Source organism: Echinops telfairi, unplaced genomic scaffold (genome assembly GCF_000313985.2).
Source record: "Echinops telfairi isolate 266 unplaced genomic scaffold, ASM31398v2 ScPeMD7_7424;HRSCAF=8462, whole genome shotgun sequence".
Classification (NCBI taxonomy): domain Eukaryota; kingdom Metazoa; phylum Chordata; class Mammalia; order Afrosoricida; family Tenrecidae; genus Echinops; species Echinops telfairi.
The window spans coordinates 91791341-91813742 of NW_022111324.1; the positions used below are offsets into that span (position 1 = coordinate 91791341).

At 35.9% G+C, this 22402-nt stretch overlaps 1 protein-coding gene across 3 annotated transcripts in view; it reads left to right on the top strand.

Moving 5' to 3' along the window:
* ARID4B (AT-rich interaction domain 4B) overlaps positions 1–22402 on the top strand; it is a 173299-nt gene that overhangs the window by 74861 nt on the left and 76036 nt on the right. For all 3 annotated transcript variants that reach the window (XM_045297860.1, XM_045297862.1, XM_045297861.1), the window contains exons 7-8: positions 2661–2752; positions 18907–19045. In XM_045297860.1, coding sequence (XP_045153795.1) covers positions 2661–2752; positions 18907–19045 — 231 coding nt within the window. The remainder of the gene's footprint in view (positions 1–2660; positions 2753–18906; positions 19046–22402) is intronic.

The following is a 22402-nucleotide window of genomic DNA, read 5'->3' on the forward strand; positions in this document are numbered from 1 at the left end:
GAAGGCAGGTGGGTGAGCTCACTTTGCTGTAGATCACTGAGGATGGTAGGTGGAATATCCTTAGTCAGGTACATAGCCGCATAGATCAGGCAGAGGTTCCCATAGCAATGTGGAGCACTGGAGATTGGTGGTGGAACTGCCTTAGGCTGTGTGAGGCACTAAGTCAGGCGGGACGCAGTTCCCTCATCCATGTAAGACTGCAAAGGACAGGGAGGGGCTCCTCCAGCCACAAATAGGGCTGTAGAAGAAGGCAGAGGTTTCCCCAGCCAAATGAAGCTCCCCAATGGGCGGGCAGGGGTTCCCCCAGTGGCCTTGGAGAGTACCCGTGAGTTTCCATGTTGTGGGAGGCGGGTGGGATTTCCCCAGCCAAGTGTTAAGCTACAGAGAATTGGTGGGTGGAGGAGTGGTTGGAATTTTCCCCAAGCTGCTTAAAGGGCATTGGAGGGTAGGCGTGAGTTTCCCTCTGGAGGAAAGTGGGCGGGCTTCCCCCAGCCCTGTGTTAAGCTGCAGAGGGCAGAGCTCCCCCTGCTGGGTGGAAAATAGGTGTAATTGTCCCTAGGCTAAGGGAGGTTAGCAGTGGTGTATGAGAGGAAAGAGAAGAGAAGAGAAAACAGCAACAAAAAAAACCCTGATCCTTGTGAGACTGGGGGTGGAAAAAGAAGAGTAAGAAACAAAAGTAAAGTTATAGCTTAGCCCCGGTTGCCTTACTGTGGGGCCGGAGGAGCTTGAATCCTGCCCAGAGGTGGCAACTAACTGTGGCTGTGTTGAAGTAAAGGCCTTGGCCCGCCAAAAAGCCCAGCTCTGGCCAAGACTGTGGTGCTGCTAAGGTTAAGCCTTAGCTGGCCTCTACAGCGATAAGGCAAAAGTCTACAGCTCTTGAAAAACTAGTGGATATGTTCTACTTATCTTTATGGTGCTCCTCCTGTGACCGACCCAGCAACATGGAATTTCCCTTTCAGTTGGTCTCCTGTGTTGATTTCTGCTGAGTCCTTCTGATATGTGTTATTTGGTCTCCATCTTTCCAGAAGTCCACCAGTTTCTTAATTATTCAGCTCTGTTTATACTGAGCATGAGAATTGGTGCTAGGGGAAAATTTCTTATATCCAAATTATTATAAATACATATATTTGCCTAACATTAAAACCTGCCCTATTAATGAAAGGGGAACATTGTTGTATGAAATACATGGTGGTTCTGGATCCTTTTTCATTGGACACCCACTGAGTCAGGGGTCCCATCCAAGGTCCAATGAACCACCATTTCCATAGTCTTGGGTAACCAGCCTTTACTTCCTTTTCTATCAGTGTATTTCAGTCCTCAGTTTAAGGTACATGTCATTTTGAGATAGGGCTTAACAGTTCATTCAGTCCGGCTTCTATGTTGAGTCCTTCTGATGTCGCCATTGGAGGATGCCATGTTGCCTGTAAGGCCAGCGTCTAAGGTCATCACAGTGCTTAGTTGATGGTGTAGTTCACCGATGGTTCGGTAGAAACATGCTTGTAATATCTGCACAGGAACATAAAATTGGGTATATTGCCCCTTTTAGGTTTCCTACACTTATTGTTTAGCATCCCTTCGTGATGTGTTTGCTCACATTTACCCAACACACCAACTTCTGATATATAACTACCTCTTCTAAAATGTAGGTGGCTCTCCTCCCCTGGTCTTAACTTGCTTTTCCAGTAAGGTTCTCCTCTCGTTCCTATTTTGTCACAGCCTTATCTCAGTGTTATATAACATCAATTGGATGATGGTCTGCTCCCTTTTCTACCTTCTTAAAGGAGTAACCACAGCCAGACTTTAATTTTTTTAAGGAAATGATGTAAAAAGAAAATTGAAGATGTGTCTCATACTGAAGGACCAGGAGAACCATTACATAATATCTTTTTCTTATATATGTATCCAATTGTCAGCTAGCCTCTTGTCTGGAAATCATTATTTTTGCATAGAGGCTACAGGCAATTTTTTATGTTTATCAGTTTTTACAATTTGTCAGTTTACTACCAGAAAAATGTCCACTCATTGATTTTTATCTGCATACCAACAAAATATTGAATGTTGAAGATTAAATAGGAAAAGAGATTAAAATGCTAGCTACACAAAAAGTAAATGTTTGCATTTTCTTTGATAGATTTATTGCAGGAAATATTTGCAGAATAATATAGCCTGTGTTAAGCCATATTAGTAATTGATGCTAATAATCCTAATGTGATTTTAAGATTTTTGTTATTTAATAAAATTCTGTTTTATGGATTATGATTGCATCTATACAGAGAGAAATTTGAATTCCGAGTCGACCTAGTACTTAGCTTCTTAAAGATTTCTGTATCATCCCTCACATCTATATTTCTACTGAGTTGTGATTGATTTGTGTTATATTTTAATCATTTTTAGAAGTCCAACAGTCTCCAAATAGATAATGAAATAATTTAAAGAACAACTAAATTTATTTCCAGGACTTTATTTTGTTAAGGTTGTTTTAGAATTAGGCTTATTCTAATATCTTTCAAAATATAGTTTTTCTTAGAAAAGTTGCATTTTTCTTTCATTAGAGATAGTTTTTAATTCGAAATCTAAACATTCTGAAATTTATTTTGTTTAAAAAGGAAAAATAATTTGCAAAATAATAACTATTGATGGGTTTATGTTCTTACCCACAGACATTAGACCAGCTCCCCCTCACCAACCCTGAACACTTTGGCACTCCAGTAATAGGAAAGAAAACAAATAGAGGAAGAAGATCTAATCATATGTAAGTCAATTTTAATAACTGTTAGTTTTACCTGAACTAATTTATTCTTGTGGCATTGGTTTAATAGTTATTATTTAAATTGCAGTGGAAAACGATGATTGGATCTAATAGTAATTTCACACTTTTCAGCTTGGAGATAGAGGTTTTCTGAGCTAAGCCAACCTTAATAGCCATATATACTTTCCATTCTCCTTACCTGCATCTTTATGCTATAGTTAAAAGGGAAATTAGTATTTTCTAAATATGTCCCTTGTTTTCCTGATTTTCTTCTTTTATTAATGGTATGTTCCTTATGTCTTTCTTTCTCAATTGCCTCCTTTCCCAATCACTGTCCTGTTCATTCTTACATCTTTCTGTGAACCATTTTGTGTCTCCCCTTTTTGTTCATGCCTGGGTTTCCGTTTCTCTCATTTGAACCCCGTAGATTCTATGCATTTGTCCAATTTCACAGACAGAATTTTACTTATTGTGATTATTATGCTGCTTGTTTCCCATTCTAAAGCATTTTAATTTTCTTGAAAGCAGGAACTGTTATTTTTGTTTCCTGACAGTTCTGACATATTCTTCATACTTTCAATCTAAAATGCCTACGCTCCAATAAAAAGGCTCTACAGAATAAAGGGCTTTTAAAATTTAAGGCCCATAGAAATTAGATAAGGGTGCCCCACACTTGGTGCAAAGGACCAACATGCTAGCCTGTTAACTAAACTGTTGGCATTTTTTCACCCCGAGGTTCCATGAAATAAAGTCCTGGCAATTGGTATAGGTTTAAGTGAGAAGCAAATTTCAACAGTTTCAGAATGAATAATAATTTTTTCCCAAAAGTTTTAGGTTTCTCGATAGTATCTGTAGAAAGCAGAATGTTTAGCTGTAGAAAGCAGAATGGAGGAGAGGAAGTCTTACAAAGGAAGACTTGATTTTATAATGGGAAGTTAGGGGGGATTGATGCAATGATGACAAATATTTGGCTCTGTGGTTAATAGTAGTATTTAACTCTGAACAATGATTATTTTTATTACCTTATATACTCGTGGATAAGCTGACCCAAATACTAGCCAAGGCACCAAGGCACAAGGCACAAGGCACTAGCCAAGTAACATCAAATGTTACTCATATTTTTACCACAAAAACGGCAATTAAAAATGTGCTGAAAAACTCGGTAATACACAAGTGTATACACGAGTGTATACGGTATATAGCTACATTAGTAAGGAGGAAAGGTGTGGAAATAGTGATAAATTTAAAAGTTAAGTCCTCAAAAGAAGAGGATGTACATAAAATATTACCTAACATTTATAAATCAAGAAATAGCAACCTAAAAATTTCATTTAGGAATAAAATAGCGACCAATTAACAGAAAAGACTAAAAGGTAAAAGTAGTTGCTTCTTTAAAGCAGAAGAAGAAAGCTGAAAGGAGTGATGCAGAAGAAAGTTATTTTTAATTTAATGTATTAAGGTTTATTTTTAAAACAGTTTCAAATGTTACTCATAAGATACATAAATCCAAATATATCCAGAGTCATTTTACTAAAATAAATATTGAGTTGAATTATTAGAAAATTTGGTGTACCTAAACATTTTGATTCAATTTATACAACTGACCAAGTATTAATTTCATTCAATGTGTAAAACCCAGTATCTAATTGTGGTTGTGCTTTAGGTACAGAAACAGGTAAGCACTTTCTCATTTAATTTCTTAATTTCAGCTTCAAAACAAACCCACATGCATAGGTCTTAATTTTTTATTGGGAGAATTGGCCTCAGAGACATTAAAGAAGAGAAAGGAAGGGACCAAGACTTGAACTCCTCACCCTTGCTCCATTAACCTTTCCCCATTTAATTGGTTTGGCTTTTTTGTTTAGATAGAATATTTCAGTTACTTTGCAAATTAGTTTTAATAGTAAATAAATCGTGACTAATTTGAGGAGCCCAGGTGATGCAGTGGGCCACTTGTTGGACTTATAGCCATGGAGTTTAGTAGTTGAAAACCACTATCCACAACATGGGAAAAAGATGAGACATACTCACATAATGATTTCATTTCAGAAACCTATAGGAGTAGTTCTACACTCATCTGTAGGGTCACTATGAGTCAAAATCAGCTTGATGACAGTGAATTTGAAGTTTTTTAACTTGAGGGAAGTAATTCAAAGATTAATTTTTACATTGAAAAAATGTTACGTTTTTCCCTGAAATACTTATAATTTCGTAGGTTTTCTTTAAGTTATTTCTCTAAATTGTGACATAGCTTTTTATGAACTAATTATTTTTAGGATAGTCCACATGACATTTATTTATTTTTCACAATGCATGTGCCTTTATTAACTCCTGATTCAAACAAGACCACTGTCTTGTTTTAAAAGCTATATTTTAAAAGCTGAATTCATTGACAATGTAATTCATATACCATACAGTTCATCGATTTAAATATATTTAAAGAGTTCTGTAATCCCCGTATGAATTTTAAAAATTGAGTGTATAGTCAGGAAAAAAAAGTAAATGAAAAGTGTATAATGTCATTAAAGAGAAAGAAGGCAGTTTTGATTAGGCATTACTTTGAATTTTTTCAGTTTTTCCATAGGGCTATTAAGTCACCATAAAATAATTCACAGAAGCACAGAAGCTATACTATCAGCTAATTCTTTTTTTATAAAAGTTAATTCTTAATGAACTTTTAAACTATGATTGTTGGTGTCAGCAGTGCGGTGAAGTGTATTTAGGACAATTATTTCATTAATAATCATTTGTAAGTTTTAGCTCTTGAGAATAGCAGTGTGTAGGGCTTACTTGCTAAGAGCACAGACTAGAGCCTGATGTCTGAGTAAGAAACCCAGGGCTGCTCTGTCCTAAGTGACCTGTAATAGCTACTTAATCTTCTTTTTAAAAAAAATTTACATTATTGCTTTATTGACAAAACTTTATTTTATCGGTATTTTATATTGTTTAGTATTAAAAAAATAAAATAAAAACATCTGTGGAAAGCACAAAATATAGGTTCATATTCACTCAAAAGAATTTCTCTTAATGGAATAAAAGCAAAATAAATGAAACACTCTGGGAAAATACTATATTTACAATATGCCCAAAAAGTTTCAGATTATTTGAGAATGTGTTTTCAAAATGTTTGGTTTTAAAACCTTGGCAATTTTTTCCCCAATGCAATTAAGAGAAGAGGAGGTTCTTTGCATGACTGAATTTTTTGTTTAGTTAAACATAAGAACCCAGCTACTTAATCGTTCATTGCCTTAATTTTCTTATTTTTAAAGTCATGATAAGACTATTATAGACTTGTTTTGAAGATTAAATGATGTTTTCTCTTTAGTAAGCATTAATGTAGTATTGTATACCATATTTTGATATATAATATATTTTCAGTTATTTATAAAATATGTATATATGAGACTATATGTAAAATTATGCTTAATGATGTTTATCTATGATAAGTACTACATATATTCGAGTGTAAGCTGACCCGAATATCAGCCGAGGCACCTAATTTTACCACAGAAACTGCATTAAAAATGTGCCGAAAAACTCGGCTTATACATGAGTATATACGGTATGTCTGTTTTTGCTGAATTTGAAATTTTAAAATAATTTGCCCTTAAAGTTACTGGAAAAACAGTTTTCTTTTTTGAGCAAACTAACGCTAATATTTAGTCTTATCTTTGCCTTTCTACAAATACCATCTAGAAGTATAAAAGCAAATATGATAAGTTATGGAATATAATAGTGATTGATCTGCAAAAGTGATTTTAAATAGTGTGATGAATTAAAAAAATATGTTCCTATATCATGTTCATAATGTTCTTCCATAAGAGTAATTGTCACAGAGGCAAGTTTATCATTGCTTTCTATTTTTAAAAATATTTTATTGGGGGCTCTTACAATTCTTATGACAATTATATTAAGCACGTATGTACATATGTTGCCATCAACATTTCCAAAACATTTTCTTTATACTTGAGCCCTTGGTATCAGCTCCTCTCCTTTTCCTTTCCTCCCCCATCCTCCCAGCTTCATTAAGCCTTGGTATATTATTGTTGTTATTTCATGTCCTACACTGTCCATTGTTATCATTGCTTTCTGAAGACTAGTAAGTCGTCCAAGCTTATGATTCTTGAGAATCTGCATATGTAATGAGAGATTTATTGTTGGAATTGTCAAATTGTCTTTTACTCCTGCAAAGTAAATAGCAGACAAAAAGTTGAGATTTACTGGTCTAAGAAATTAAGTCCAGCTCTGTGTGTGGCCATGTTCTTTGATTGCTGTTCCTGCCCTGTTAGTCCTGTGCTTACTCTCGCCTCCTACTGTTCCTGCCCAATGATTTAGACCTTGGTCTGGCAGCCTCTCAGCCTCTCAGATTATTATCTCAGTGTGAATGCCTCTCTGCTTACTTGTACTTTCTCAAAAATCTTTTCCTTCAATATAATTTTCTACAAGAAAGCCTTCCACCTGGATTTTTTTGCATTGCTTATTGGTTAATCTGCCCTGGTGCCTTTGTGAAGAGGTGCACAATTTTTTAAAATGTTTTTAAACATTTTATTAGGGGCTCATACAACTGTTATCGCAATCCATACACACATCAATTGTGTAAAGCGCATTTGTACATCATTCTCAAAACATTTTCTCTCCACTTAAACCCCCGGCATTAGGTCCTCATTTTTCCCCTTCCTCCCGCTCCCCCCTCCCTCATGAGCCCTTGATAGTTTATAAATTGTTATTTTGTCATATCTTGCCCTGTCCGACGTCTCCCTTCACCCACTTTTCGGTTGTCTGTCCCCCAGCTTCAACCTGGATTCTAATGTCATTCATTTATCATTTATTTCCTTTTCTATTACTCTCTTGGAAAAAGACTTTATTATAGGTAGTATAAAAGTTCTTCAGTTCTCTTATTGCCATTTAAAATTTGTTTCTGAACAAAGATAAAGTTGTATCTTCCAAGGATCTCTTAAGACTCTGTTGTTGCAACAGTATCACTGTCTTTGTTTCTTTTAATAGCTGTTAATCAACAGAGCTGTTAATCTACTCCCAGATATTCAAAAATTGAGATTTTTTTATATTCTCTTTCAACATGGATTCTGATTTAATTTTACTGTAATTGATTAATCCTAATAAACTTAAGATCTTTTATAGGTGTGCCAATATAATAATGAGGAAGCAGTCTTCTTGTGATTACTTCTGTTCTCTTTAGAAAAGAATAAAGCGTAGACAGATTTACTAATGATTGTTGTTAAGGGAGGATTTATCAGTATAGGTTTTAAAATTGAAATGACATGTTAAAGATTTAGAAAATAAACTAATGACTTATGCCAGGTATTTACATTTCCCAGTTCATTTTTTAAAATTGTCTCATTGAGATATAATTCACATGTAATAGAATTTACTCTTTTGATGTGCTCAGTTTTATTTTTATTGTATTCTTTACTGTATAGCTCCAGATCATATTTTTCACTCCGGAATTTAATAATTTCATTCTGGATAGCTTTATCTAAAGACTAATTTATATTAAAAACCTTTGTTTGGAGATCTGTATCTCCATACAGTCTATGTGATGTACTCTTGCATTGTCAGTCACTGATACCAATACACATTTATTTGGCTATACAAAATCTGAAACTGGGCTAATTTACCTGACTGAAACAATTGAAGTCCTTGAAATCAGAGTGCACTTGAAATTTGAGTCTCTGTATTTACTAGCTCCATTTGTTTTTGCGCTCTATTTGCTGCTCTTTGGCTTGTGCCTTGGATAAAGTTTTTATTTATTTATAATTAATACTTGATCAGCTATAAGAGATCAGTGCTGTTCTATTATGTTAACTATTTCTGTGCGATTAGCTATGTTTCCAATGGCAGCATCAAATTTTATTTCAGGGAAATAGTAGATTGTTGTATTGTAGCTCTGTAAATATAAAAAAGCAACAGTGTCAGAAACTTAATTAAATTCAAGCAGGGTCTGCATTGCCCTTGCTACCTTAAAATGAATTTTGATGTTCACTTATTTTAACCTTTCAGTTCATTAACAACATGCCATATAACTTCCTTGCTAAACTTACCATAAAAGAAAAGTTAAAGGAGGTTTACATATCATGTTATAGTTTATATTAACTATATACCTGTCCATACTTTAAATACTGGAATAGAAAAAATATTTTTAGTTCATTCACTTAGCAAGTATTTACTGATTATTCAATACTGATTAAGCATTCTTCAGGTTGTTGGGATAGATTTGTGAACAAAATCGGCAGTTTAAAAAAAAATCTCGCTATGGTTCTTACATTCTAGTAGGAGGAGATGTACAATAAAGAATAAACATAAAAATAAGTACATAATATAACAGTAGTTATAAGGGCATTGGAAATCAAAATAAGCAAAATAGAGGCATAAGTTGGTATGTAAATATGGGTAGGTGGTTGGGGTAATCTTCTGGAATAACTCCTTTTTTAAAATTTTACCAATTTTATTGGCATATAATTTACATATATAATTCAGTAGTTTAAACATATTAAATAGAGTTGTGGAATCGTTACCACAATCAATTTTAGAACATTTTCTTTTTTTCTATTCATTATTGTTAGCTCTTCATTTCCTGCCAGCCTCCCCCACCATAATCCCAAGAAACTATTCATTCAGTTTTGTATATATTTATTTGTACTATATTTCATATAAAAAAAACGTTAAAACACCTGATAGAAACAAGCAAAAACACCGAAATAAAACAAAATAAAAAATAAAAACCAACAAAATAAACATTAAAAACTTAGTTGAAAATAAAACAGAATATAATACCAACTAGAAGAAATTTTAAATCGATCAAAAAGGAGAAAAAAAATTGTAAGGTGTTGCATTTTCACCTTACTACATTCACAATAGTCCACTTTCCCCAGTGTAGTGTATCCCGTAGCAAGGCTTTTTTCACATCCCTCCCTGGTCAATCGTTAAGAGGGGATTCACTGGAGGCTTATTGCAATAGGAACCCTGCAAATGGATTTTAGGTTTTCCCTGTCAACCATAGTGGGTTAACTAGAGAAACAAATCCAGTAACTCTCATATGTGTAAGAAAAAACTTTATATCAAGAAAACATGCCAGCCCAATCCAACTCAAGTCCAAAATTCTGATACTATTCCCTAAGTCCCTCTTTAGACACAGGCAGACACATGCAATATTGCAAAGTGCAAGATCACAGACCGGTGTGTGCAAAGTTGTGTGGATCTTAAGGTTGGTGGAAAACATAGCAGGGCTCCAGCTGCTCTCCTGGTGGCCACCAAGCAGGAAGGTGAAGTCAGAGAAATAGAAACCAGCCTCATGAGAGCTATATAGCTTGGCCACACCTCCATGTGAGGTCATTAGGCTGCAACCTGTTTGATAGGCTAACCTCCAGCCCTACACTTTTATATATCTTCAAGTTGACATGAAATTATGTGACTACCACACATAGCTTTCTGCAAAGTGAGTATTTAGAATTTATGCTCTAATTCTGTTCCCTTCTCTGTTCTTGTACTTTATTGTTTCTAATCCCTGGATCACAAAGATTGGTGTGCTTCTTCCTTTGAACTTAGCTGTCCCCTCACTTAAATGGCTGCTGGTTGTAAGGCAAGCTTTTAAAACCCCAAACATTATTCTCTGTAGCAGTCTGGCACCATCTGATTTCTTCCTCACACTTTGCTATAACAGCTGTATATCTTCAGTTGTCCTTAGTTTAGAGCTACAATTAAGTGCAATTTCAAAATTCCATTCATGTACTTTATTTACGTCCCTGGTTCACTTAAGCATAATTATTTTATTGGGGAACATCTTCATGGGGCATAGGGTAATTCTATTGAGAATATCTTTAATTTACCCAGTGTAATACGATTTCCATTACTGTTTAGGAAAAGAAAATATGCATGTATAGGACAGCTTTTTAGACCAAAATACATGGATTGTTGACCTATACAGATTAAAATTCAGTGATTTGACACTACTTACACAAACAATGAGCGTTGAAGATGGCAGAATTTTCAGTAACACCCATTCACAGAGGCAGGACCATGTCTGCTGGACTAAAACTTGTCATTAAAAAAAAAAAAGCAAAGAGAGCTTTAAAATAGCAAATACATAGTACTCCACAGCCGCTGTTAATTGGGCAGTCTCAAATAAAAGATGTCAACCAAAGTCCCCAAACCTCCAACTCCCTAACCTTGAAATGGCTGTCATCTGCTTCTTCTCACTCCGTGGTGTTTCAGCCATAAGTGAAAGCCTTATTTCAGTTCTGCTTTAATGAGTTTAAGGCAAAAGCTAGTTCACTAAGTGAGGTTTCCAAATCTGAGCCTTCTAGTGTGGCCTATGAAGGATGTTGTACGCTTGAAAGGACAGAGTTGAAAGTCCTGGTTGCATGTGGCCTGAGTTACCAAGGGCTAGTTAGAAACTTCGTCAAAAGTGCTCAAGTGGACACACAAAACTAGGTGTATTCTCTGGTTGGGGGTGTCTATATAAGTAATATTAGGCATTTTTGTAATGCAGGTTGCCCCACCTGGTTTAGCCACCAACTCATCTCAACCCACTGCCATCAAGTCAACCCTCTCGGGCTGTGCGTTCAAGACTTAACTCTTTATAGGAGTACAAAGCCTCATACTGGTTCCACAGAATGGCTGGTGGTTTTGAACTGCTGACCTTGTGGTTAGCAACACAGTGCATAACCATCATGCCTCCAGGACTCCTGGTTTAGCCACCAACAGAGGAATAATCACTGTCTTAAAGAAAGACTCCCGACCCTCTCACCTCTGCACTTGAATTCCCATTAAGGTTCAGTATGCCCGAAATATCTGTTGATTTGGAGCACCTGTAGAACAGTTATATGTTAGGAACTAGTTGGTTGTCTTCTCCCCGCATCATGAAAAACTGACCCTAGGTGAGGTGAGGCCTCCTTTCATCATGAGGTTTTGAAGATTTAGAAATAGAATTTCATATATAGATCCATGAGCATTAGGCAGGTACACTACCTCATTACTTGGGAGACCAGGTTAGACTATTGTACAACCAGAGATCAGGTTCAGGCCTTTAGCTTAGTATTTATGCATGTCTTAATGGTCTCACACATTTGTATTTTCATGATTGACTACTTTCACTCAGCATTATGGCTTCTAGGTTCATCTTTTTGTCATTGTTTTTTGAAATGCTCAGTATTTGATTGTGTGTATAGATCATCATTTCTGTATCCATTCTTCTATTGGTGGGTATTTGGGCACTTTCCCATTTCTTGCTATTGTGAACTGTGCTGTGATGAATATACCACTATTTGTGTTCTGTCTCCTAACTTCTTGGCCTATATACCCAGGAAATATTTCTGGGTAGCATGGTATTTCTGTTCTATTCCCAGATTTAGGTAATGCCGTGTAGTTTTCCACAGTGGCTGTCGTGGTTTACAGGCCCACCAGCAGTATATGAGTTTCAGTTTCTCCACACCCTCTACAGCAGTTTTTGCTTGCTCTCTTTAAAAGAAAAAAATTTTTTGTTTAACCCAGTTTTTATTTTATTTATTTATTTACTTATCTATTTATTTATTTACTTATTTATTTAAACATTTTATTAGGGGCTCATACAAACTTTGATTGCAATCCATAACACATCAATTGTGTAAAGCGCATTTGTACATCATTCTCAAAACATTTTCTCTCCACTTAAACCCCCAGCATTAGGTCCTCATTTTTCCCCTCCCTCCCTGCTCCCCCCTCCCTCATGAGCCCTTGATAATTTATAAATTGGTATTTTGACATATCTTGCCCTGTCCGACGTCTCCCTTCACACACTTCTCGGCTGTCTGTCCCCAGGGAGGAGGTCACATATAGTTCCTTGCAATTGGCTTCCCCTTCCCTACCCATTCTCCCTTTACCCTTCCTCCCTGTTTCGCCACCCACACCACTGGTCCTGCAGGGCTCATCCGCCCTGGATTCCCTGTATTTTCAGCTCCTATCTGTACCAGTGTACATCCTCTGGTCTAGCCAGACCTGCAAGGCCGAATTCGAGTCATGGTAGTGGGAGCGGGGAGGAAACATTTAGGAACTAGAGGAAAGTTGTATTTCTCATTGTTTTTACATTATTTTATTTATTTTTAAAAAATAATGTTATTGGGGACTCATTCAACTCTTTTTTTAATTTTTTTTTTCGTTCAGCTCTTATCACAATCCATCCATCCATCCATTGTGTAAAGCACATTTGTACATTTGTTGCTATCATCATTTTCAAAACATTTTCTTTCTACTTGAGTCCTTGGTATCAGCTCCTCGTCACCCCCCACCCCCCCACCCCGCTTCCTTCCTCCCTAAGGAAACTTTGATAATTTATAAATGAATATTTTTTCATGTCTTACACTGGCCAATGTCTGCCTTCACCCACTTTTCTGTTGTCTGTCCTCCAGCGAGGGGGCTGTATGTAGATCATTGTGATCAGTTCCCTCTTTTTCCCCCACCTTTCCCTTACCCTCCTGGTATCGCTATTCTCATTATTGGTCCTCTTTTTTGGGGGTGGGGGAGCTATATTGTTAGTGTAATGTGATAATCTTGTTTTGATTTGCATCTACCAGTGGCTAGTGATTGAACCTTGTTTCATGTTTTGTTTGGTAGCCATTTTAGTGTTTTTGGTGAATTGTCTGTTCATGTCTTTTGTCCACTATTTAATTGGATTACTTGACTTTTTTTCTTACTGAGGTGTGTTACAGAATTCTTTGGTTTTAATAATTAGTCCCTTGTCCATTGTGTCATTACTAAAGATTTTTTTTTACAACCCATAGGGTTTTGTTTTATTCTTCCAAAGTCTTTTGATGCACAAACGTGTCTTATGTTTAATAGATCTCAGTCATCTATTTTGTCTGCTAATGGATGTGCTTCCTTTATTGTATTTGGTAATCTGTGTTTCTCATTGATGATCCTTAAAGCTATGGCATTTACATTTAGATCTCTGATCCATCTAGTTTGTTTTCCGCATTGGGAAAGGTATGGGTCTTGTTTCATTCTTCTGTGATCCAAGTTTGCCAGTACCATTTGATTAAGAGTAGAAGTGTCTTTTGAACCGAGACTTAGAGGAAATGTAAGCGTTTTCAAATGTCCAAAATTGTTTAACTGCAAAGGTGAGTAGAAAAATGAGGTAGTATCTGGAAAAATTGAAATCAGGGTTTTGTTTTGTTCTTGAAGATGGGAGAAGTAGCAGCATATTGATGGGAAAGAATATCAGTATGTTGATGTAACTACATCTAGTAAGTGGCAGAACAATTGTGTGTGTGTGTGTGTGTGTGTGTGTACGGATTTTTAAGGATTCTGAAAATCTTGTTGGCCAAGAAAAGTCCTTTTTTATACACTTGGACATGTTGTCTCTGACATTCTAGCTTTCTGTATTATGTTAATGATTCACCAATTGTCAGTTTGTTTTACTGTGATGGTTTGTGTGTTGCTATGATACTGGAAGCTATGTCACCAATATTTTAAATACCAGTAGGGTCTTCCATGGTGAACAGATTTAAAGGATTATTGAAATCCTGCAATAATAGGCTCATTATTAATGGGTCCAGCTGAACATAAAACAGCACCTAGCCATCATTACAAGCCTAGTTCCTTCCCATGATTCTCCCACCCACTATCTCTCTCTCCTCTCTTTCAAACTTGCCAATCAGGAGGATACAAGGTGCTTTCCAAAACCTATCTATTAGGCACCACCCTTAGGGTATATTAATGGTGATTTCTCTCTCTGTCTCTCTCTGTCTCTCTCGTCACTTGCTCTTGCCCTGGCTCTGGCACTCTTGCCTCATTATGGCTTGCTCTCATGTTTAGCCATTCTACTACCCTTGTCTTTTCGACCTCTCTTCACTGTACTATTCCTGTCTCCCTTCTAGTATGGAATAACTTTGGGTCGTGTTTCCCAATAAAGCCTGTTATTCGAAACTCGCGTTCTGTTCCAGTCTAATTGCTCATTCACTTTTCACTTTAAATGCTGTATATTTGTATAATAGTTCTATTATAATAAGTTGGCTTTGTATATATTTAAAATAAGCAATAGCTAGACTGTCCTTCTAAATGTATCAAAGATAAATTTAAAGTATACTAGATTGTCTTAAATGGACCAAGTATATATATCATGTGGATATTAAAAAATAGGTTATCCATCAGTTTTATTATATTAAAACTACAACAAATTATATTATTCATCCTTCTAGAGCAGGGATCAGGGAACATTTTTTTCTCTCGAGGGGTATTTAGATATTTATAACATATAAATAACATTCACAGGCTATACTGATCAAACACCTGTGATGTGATGGCTGGAAGAGCTTCTCTTTGGAAAGGCATTTGAGGTTAGCTTGTGTTAATGATTTCCCAGGCTTATTGGACGGGAAGGCAGGATGTTCCCAACCCCTGCTCTAAGACATTACAGTAGATCCCCGGACCTTGATGCTAATCAGTTCTAAAAGGAGCATTGAAATGCAATGTAGTCTCAGGAAAACAGGTATGACAAGGAAATAAATGTGCAAAGGCATGGAGTTAAAAAGCTGAAAGGGAAAAATACGCTCAACATTTTTCAAACTGAATGAGCTGTAAGAAAAAAAAGCTTTGGGTTGCAATATTGAAATTGAAGTATTGTATGGGCAAAATGATGAATAGTATAAGAAGCATCAAAAGTAGATGGAAGTAATATTCAGTCACTGCACCACCCCCCAAAAAAAAGCCAACATTCAGTCATTTTTAGGAGATAACATTATATATACTACCTTTTGTGCTCAGAGTCCTCTTACCGTTTTCTTTATTGAATTACCTCATATGTTTGTACTCATAAACAATATATTATTTAATTTTGTTGCCTGAAATTCCCATTCTTCTCAATATTATCTATAATTTGGTATGGTCCATGCAATCGAATGTATTTGCCTTTCAATAAAATTCAGGTTGACATAAAAAAAAAAAAAAAAGAAATGCAATGTAGTCGAGTTCCAAATCAATTTTTCCCATAATAACTGAAAATGGATTAATCCATTCTCGACCACCAAGTTTTTACCCTAACCTTGCCTTTTAATACAAAACATTACACAGAAATTTCAAAGTTAATAAGTTTAGAGTTAAATAATATAATTTAAATAAGGAACACAACATTTAAAAATTTTTCAACAATTACAGTATGGCCCATACATTGAGATTGATGAGGATCTGGATCTGTGGACGCAGGTGTGGAGAGGAGGAGGGATGGAGAGAGTCAGTGTTTGGAAAGGGGTGGGAATCCTCTTCCATAAAATCAACTGGTAGCTGCTTTTCAAGAGTTTTTTCCCCCTTTGCCTTTTTTTACTAGGACTTGGTTGGCTTTTTCTTAAAAATTTTTGTCAAATATGGTCTGCTGTTGGCGTTTCCTTAACTGTTTTCTAAAAGGGTTACTAAATTGCCATCAACAATATCTATAACACGGTTAACCACTTCCTTATCATGATGATTCTTTCCAAAAAACTATCTTAGGACCCATGTTTTTTCATCTAAAAACAGTACGAAAAGCCACAAAAAACAAAGAAAGCTATAGTAAAACGCTTGGCACACAGCCGCAAAAGGTTTAAACAGCGCGTACTTACAATGCCAGCTAAATCTGAGTAACTGAAACACAAACTGCTTTTGTTTACAAAAATCACGTGCCTTAGGTCAGATTCCGATGTTTTGTTCAAGCTCCGATGCAAAATTGTCTCAGCATTTCAAGTCAGAATCCAATTATGTCAGGTACTCATATGGTTGAGTACTGGGGCTCTACTGTAGTGTGTAATTGTTATTTTATGAGAAGAGCATTCATTGCATTCTATCCGCTTAACATCTCCCACTTTGGCTTTTCTGGGCATCTAGAGCAAAAACAAAACTCACAGGCATGGAGTAGATACCAACTAATAGAGACTCCATAGGTCATGTAGAACTGTTTCTGAGTTTCTAGACTGGAACTCTTGAAGGCAATGGTTCTCAATCTGTGGGTCGCGACCCCTTTAGGGGTCAAATGACCCTTTCACAGGGGTCGCCTGATTCATAGCAGTAGTAAAATTACAGTTGTGAAGCAGCAATGAAAATAATTTTATGGTTGGGTGGGGGGGTGGGGAATCACCACGACATGATAAACTGTATTAAAGGGCTGCGGCATTAGGAAGGTTGAGAACCATTGCTTTAAGGGAATAAAAAGCTCACTTTTCTCCCACACGCTGATGGTTCAAATTGCTGACCCTGAGGGATTACAGCCTAATTCATAACCATTATACCTCCAGAAGTTACAAAATTCTAAACTTTTAATATGAATACATATAGCATCACAGTGGATAACCACTATACCACCAGTAATAAATCTTTAATTTTTATTTAGTGCTAATTATGGCCTTTCTTAGAACCACATTCAGAGTCAGAATCTTTTTGTTTTTTTTATGTTTGTTTCTTTTTAGTTGTGTGTTTGGGTTTTGGGTTTTTGGGTTTTTTTTAGCTTTTTTACTACAAGTGTTTTTATCATCCAACAACAGATAGTTTTAATTTTTTATTCTGATAGTCAACATGTCAAATGATTTCTAATTAATCCATTTCATAATGTAACGATGAAAAGGAATATTAAAAACAATATTCATATTATGCCTCTTAACAAGTACTTAATCTGTGGTTATTTGTTATTAACAGTAGTGTGCGTCAGGATTGTATCCTCTCAACATACTTATTCAATCTGTATGCTGAGCCAATAATCAGAGAAGTTGGATTATATGAAAATAAATTGGCAACAGGTGACGACAACCCTGCTTGCTGAAAAGGAGGAGGGCCCGAAGCACTTGCTGATGAAGATCAATGATTGCAGCCTTCTGTATAGATTATAACTTGGTGTCAAGAAGTCCAAAATATAAGTAAACCAATAGGTAACATCATGATAAATGGGAAAAGGGTTGAAATTGATGAGGATTTTGTCCTGCTTGGATCCACAAGCAATGTTCATGGAAAAGCAGCAGTCAAAAGCTCAAAAGATAAGTTGCCTTAGGTAAATCTGCTGCATAAGGCCTCTTTAGAATATTGAGAAGCAAAGATGTTACTTTGAAGACTGACATGCCCCTTGCCGAAGCCACACTGTATTCACTTGCATCACATGCTTTGAAAGTTGGACATTTAATAAGGAAGACTGAAAAAGAATCAATACATTTGAATTGTGCTAGAGAAGAATATTGAAAATACCATGGGTTGTTAAAACAACAAAGTTGTCTGGATTGGAAGAAGGTCAGAGGGCTCCTTGGAGACATGGATGACAAGACTTAATATTACATATTTTGGACATGTTTTCATGAGAAACAAGTCCCTGGAGAAAAGGATATCATGCTTGTTCTAGTGGAGAGTTAGTGAAGAGGAAGACCTTCAACAAGATGGATTGGCACAGTGACTGCAACAGTGGGCTCAGGGATGGGAAAAATTAAGGGGATGTCATAAGACCAACCAGGCATTGTTTCTGTAGTTCATAGGGTGGTATAGGTCAAAACCCATTTGATGGCCCCTAACAACAAAAACATACAATTGCTCATAGTGATCTCTACTCCACTGGTAACCTTTCCAGTTAATCAAGCTATTACAGGGAATGTAAATTTACTACCTTTATAATTTTTCATCCGAGATTGGTGTGTGGTATATTTTAATAAAATGCTGAGATGATTAATATGGTATACTTTGTCTTGTGAGCATTTGGGAACCACCATTATTCCATTCTTTTAAAAGTGGTTTTCCTCTGAGTCTTTTAAATAACACTGAATAAAAATGAAGGAGTCCTTGTGGTGCAGATGATTAAGTGCTGCTCTGCTAACAGCAAGCATGACAATTTGAACCCACTTAGCAGCTTGGAGCGAGAATGACCTGGTGCTTTGCTTCTGCAATGGTTACGACCATGAAAACCTTATGGGACCATTGTACTCTGTCCCATGAGATTGCTTTGAGTGGAAAATGTACACAACAACAGCAACAAATAAACATCTACAATTTTTTTCCTTAGTAAACTTTAAAACTATAGAAATTATTAGGTCAATTAGGTATTTTTATAGGCTTTAAGAGATGGGATAAGATTTCAATAATGCCCCCCAAAAAGATTTCAATAATATAGATTCATCAATTTGGAACGTTTAATTTTCATGTAGATATCTTCTGTGTTTTATCCCTAGACCAGAGGAAGAGTCTTCTTCATCCTCCAGTGATGAAGATGAAGATGACAGGAAACAAATTGATGAGCTACTAGGAAAAGTTGTTTGTGTGGATTATATTAGTTTGGATAAAAAGAAAACTCTGTCGTTTCCTGCATTGGTGAGTCACTTCAGTTTAAAAGTAAATTTTTTTAAACGTAAAGTTCATAAAGTAAACATTATCTTCAGTAGTGTTTTTTTATATACACAACCTGGGATATGTTTTGTTGTTACCATTATTTATGTCACACAGACAATACTTTAGACGTTGTCTTACAGTACAAGGATTTGTTGAAATCATTCAGGAAAGACAAATGTAAGGCTTCCTATATAGGAATTCATTAAAGTACTGGGCTTTTTTGATAGAAATTTAGAGGTACAAATGTAATACACTGTGAAGCTTAAACTATACAAGAAGAATAGAATCTTGATTGACTGATGGGTAGCTAGGAATTTTCCTATTCTGAGCCAGTTTGTTTACTTTTTTATACTAATATTGCGTATTGGGTTCTTTCTGTATAATTATGGAATTATAGACTAGTCTAGGTGCTGACATTCTTTCCCCAAAATTTTCAACCCTAGAGATCACATACTGTGTATTTTCAATTTTTTCTATGCTTTCTCACTTTGCCTTCTGTGATCTTAGTAGGTTCTCAGTGCTGAATTTTGAAGAATATCCTCATTGTGCAACACGTATTATGATGGCAAACATTTTTTGAAATGTTTTTTAGGGTTTCTCAAACAGGACCAACAAAGTTTTTGCTGTTTGGGTTTCAGTATGAACTTCAGGTTTTCTCACTTAATTTCTAAATCGTTTCTGATGAAAGATATTTTAGGATTTAATTCTCATCCTTCTCAGGTTTCGTTTCTTCATAGCAGTTGAAATAACGTGGTAAAGGCAAGTCTGATTATGGCATTCCCTGCTTTAAACTCTTCCCTTAGAGATTTTAGATTTTACTCTTAAGAATTCATATGATCTACCAGACCTAGGAAAATTAGGTTGTTTATTTCTTACTCAGGCCAAATAAAATTAGTCACATGGGGGGAGGGTGGGGGAAAATGAGGAGGTTATACCAAGCACTCATATGTACCTGGAAAGCAGGGGTAAGGTGGGGAGAGGAGGAGAGGAAGGGGGAACCATCACGATGATTGACACATAACCACCCCGTCCCCACCCAGAGGAATGAACAATAGAAACTGTGGAGAAAAGGGGGACAATAGAAAATAAATGTCTAGAAAATAAATGTCTAGAAAATGATGATGGCAACATATGTACAAATGAGCTTGATACAATTGATGTATGGATGTTACAAGAGCTGTAAGAGAGCCCTCAATAAAATGTTTAAAAAATAAAAATAAATTAATCACACACACTAATAAATTAATTAATAAAAATAGTCACACAGACTTTCTTTTCTTTGGGGAAATAAGTTCCATTGCCTCAGGCCTTTACATCATCTATTTCCTCTGCTTGCAGTACTTTTTCTTTTTTTTAAACTGGTATATACTTCACATATACAAATTAATTGTTCAATTTTATTAAGAAGATTTGTGCAATCATCACCACAGTTAATTTCAGAACATCTTCTTGTACTCATTGCCATTAGCCCCCTATTTTGCTGTACATTCTTAAACTATACCCATATACACATGCATGCTTTTATTTGGTCTTACTCCTAATAGTTCTTGAAATCTCAGCTCAAATGCCTTGTCCCTGAGACTCCAGATCCCTGTCTAGCACAGTATAAAAAGAGTTTAATACATAACAATTTGCTTGCATGTATTAATTTGTGTTTGTAGCATTATTAGTTAGATGACTAAATGAAGTACTGACTTCAAGACTCAATTGAAATTACAAGTTTTTTGAGATGCTTCATTTTTGTAAAAAACTTTATTAGCATATTATTCAGAAGACCACTAACATTGAGGCAGTGCAACAAAATTATGGAAATTTATAACTTTATTTTGAAAGAAAAAATTAGAACTAATCTGTTTCTAGCTCCTGTTTCTGCTATGAGATCAAGTGTCTTTTTGTGTAGTAGGATGATTTTTAGAACATCCCTGAAACAAGCCTGCCTCATTTATTTATTTTGCCCATTTAAAATTAAATAATACAAATTATTATCAGCTTGCTCTTGGTATAGACCATTGGTTTGCTTGGAATTAAAATAATAAAAATTCATAAGAATATTACATTAATATTTCCTTTGGGAAGTTTTACTTTATCCTTAACAAAAACAAAAACCCACAGACCAGAGAGATCAATAAGAATCTCTGCCATAAATTAACAAAGAATGTCTCTGAGGTGAACAAGGGCCAGATATACAATATATAGATTCAGGAATGGATTTGGGGCTCACACTTAATCCAAGCTCTAGTCTAAGCACAATTAGTTCTTATGACAGTGACCTTACCCTCATGAAGGAAACTAACCTTCATGAAGGAAACACAGAAGATGATATGTGTGCTATAGCAAAGTGTGGTGAAGAAATTAGATGGTATCAGGCTATCAGATAGAATAGCGTCTAGGATCTTAAAGGCTGGTTTCCAAACAAGCTGTGTCAACTAAGTCCACCTGGAAGAAACACACCAACATCTGTGACCAAAGGATTGTAAATTTTATAACCCAAATCCATAGGACGGAATAGTATCAGAGCTTAAATTGTGAGATTCTGGTTTGCAGAAGGCTATGGGTGACAGTCAACGCCCAAAATGCATTTGCAGGATCTACACAGGGATTAAAGCCTCCAGTGATTTCCCTCTATCCATAATTGTGGGATGGTAATAAACTGGTTACCAGAAAGAGTATTGGAGAGATGATTATAGCAGATTAAAATGCTAAATCTAACCTGAATAGTTAAAACTTGTCCCTTGATCTCCCCTCTCATACACTTTGGGCTTGATCTGGTTTTTAATATTTTCTGTGGTGTTTTTGTTTTTTTTCCATATTGGGGTTCTTCTCAAATGTATTTTGTCATTGTGGGTAGCCTTCTTGAATCTTTGTGTTTTTCAATGGTTTTCAGTATATCAAACCCAGGATTGATGAACCTATAGAGAATAAAGAGTTCCAGGGAGGTAGGGTAGGGAAAGTGGGAGGGTGGGTAAAGGGGAGCTGAGAACAAGGAGTTCAAGAAGGAAGAGATTGTTTTGAAACTGATTTTTTTAAAATCATTTTATTGGGGGCTTGTACAATTCTCACAATCCATACATACAGCCATTGTGTCAAGCATATATATATACATTTGTTGCCATCATCATTCTCAAAACATTTGCCTTTACTTGAGCCCTTAATATCAGGTCTTCATTTTTCCCTCTCCCTCCCCCCTGCCTCATGAACCCTTCATAATTCATAAATTATTATTATTTTACATGTCCAATGTCTCCCCCGCCATCTTCTCTCAGGAAGAAGGCTATACGTAGATTCTTGTAATCGGTTCCCACTTTCCACCCCACATTCCATCACCCTCCAGGCATCGCC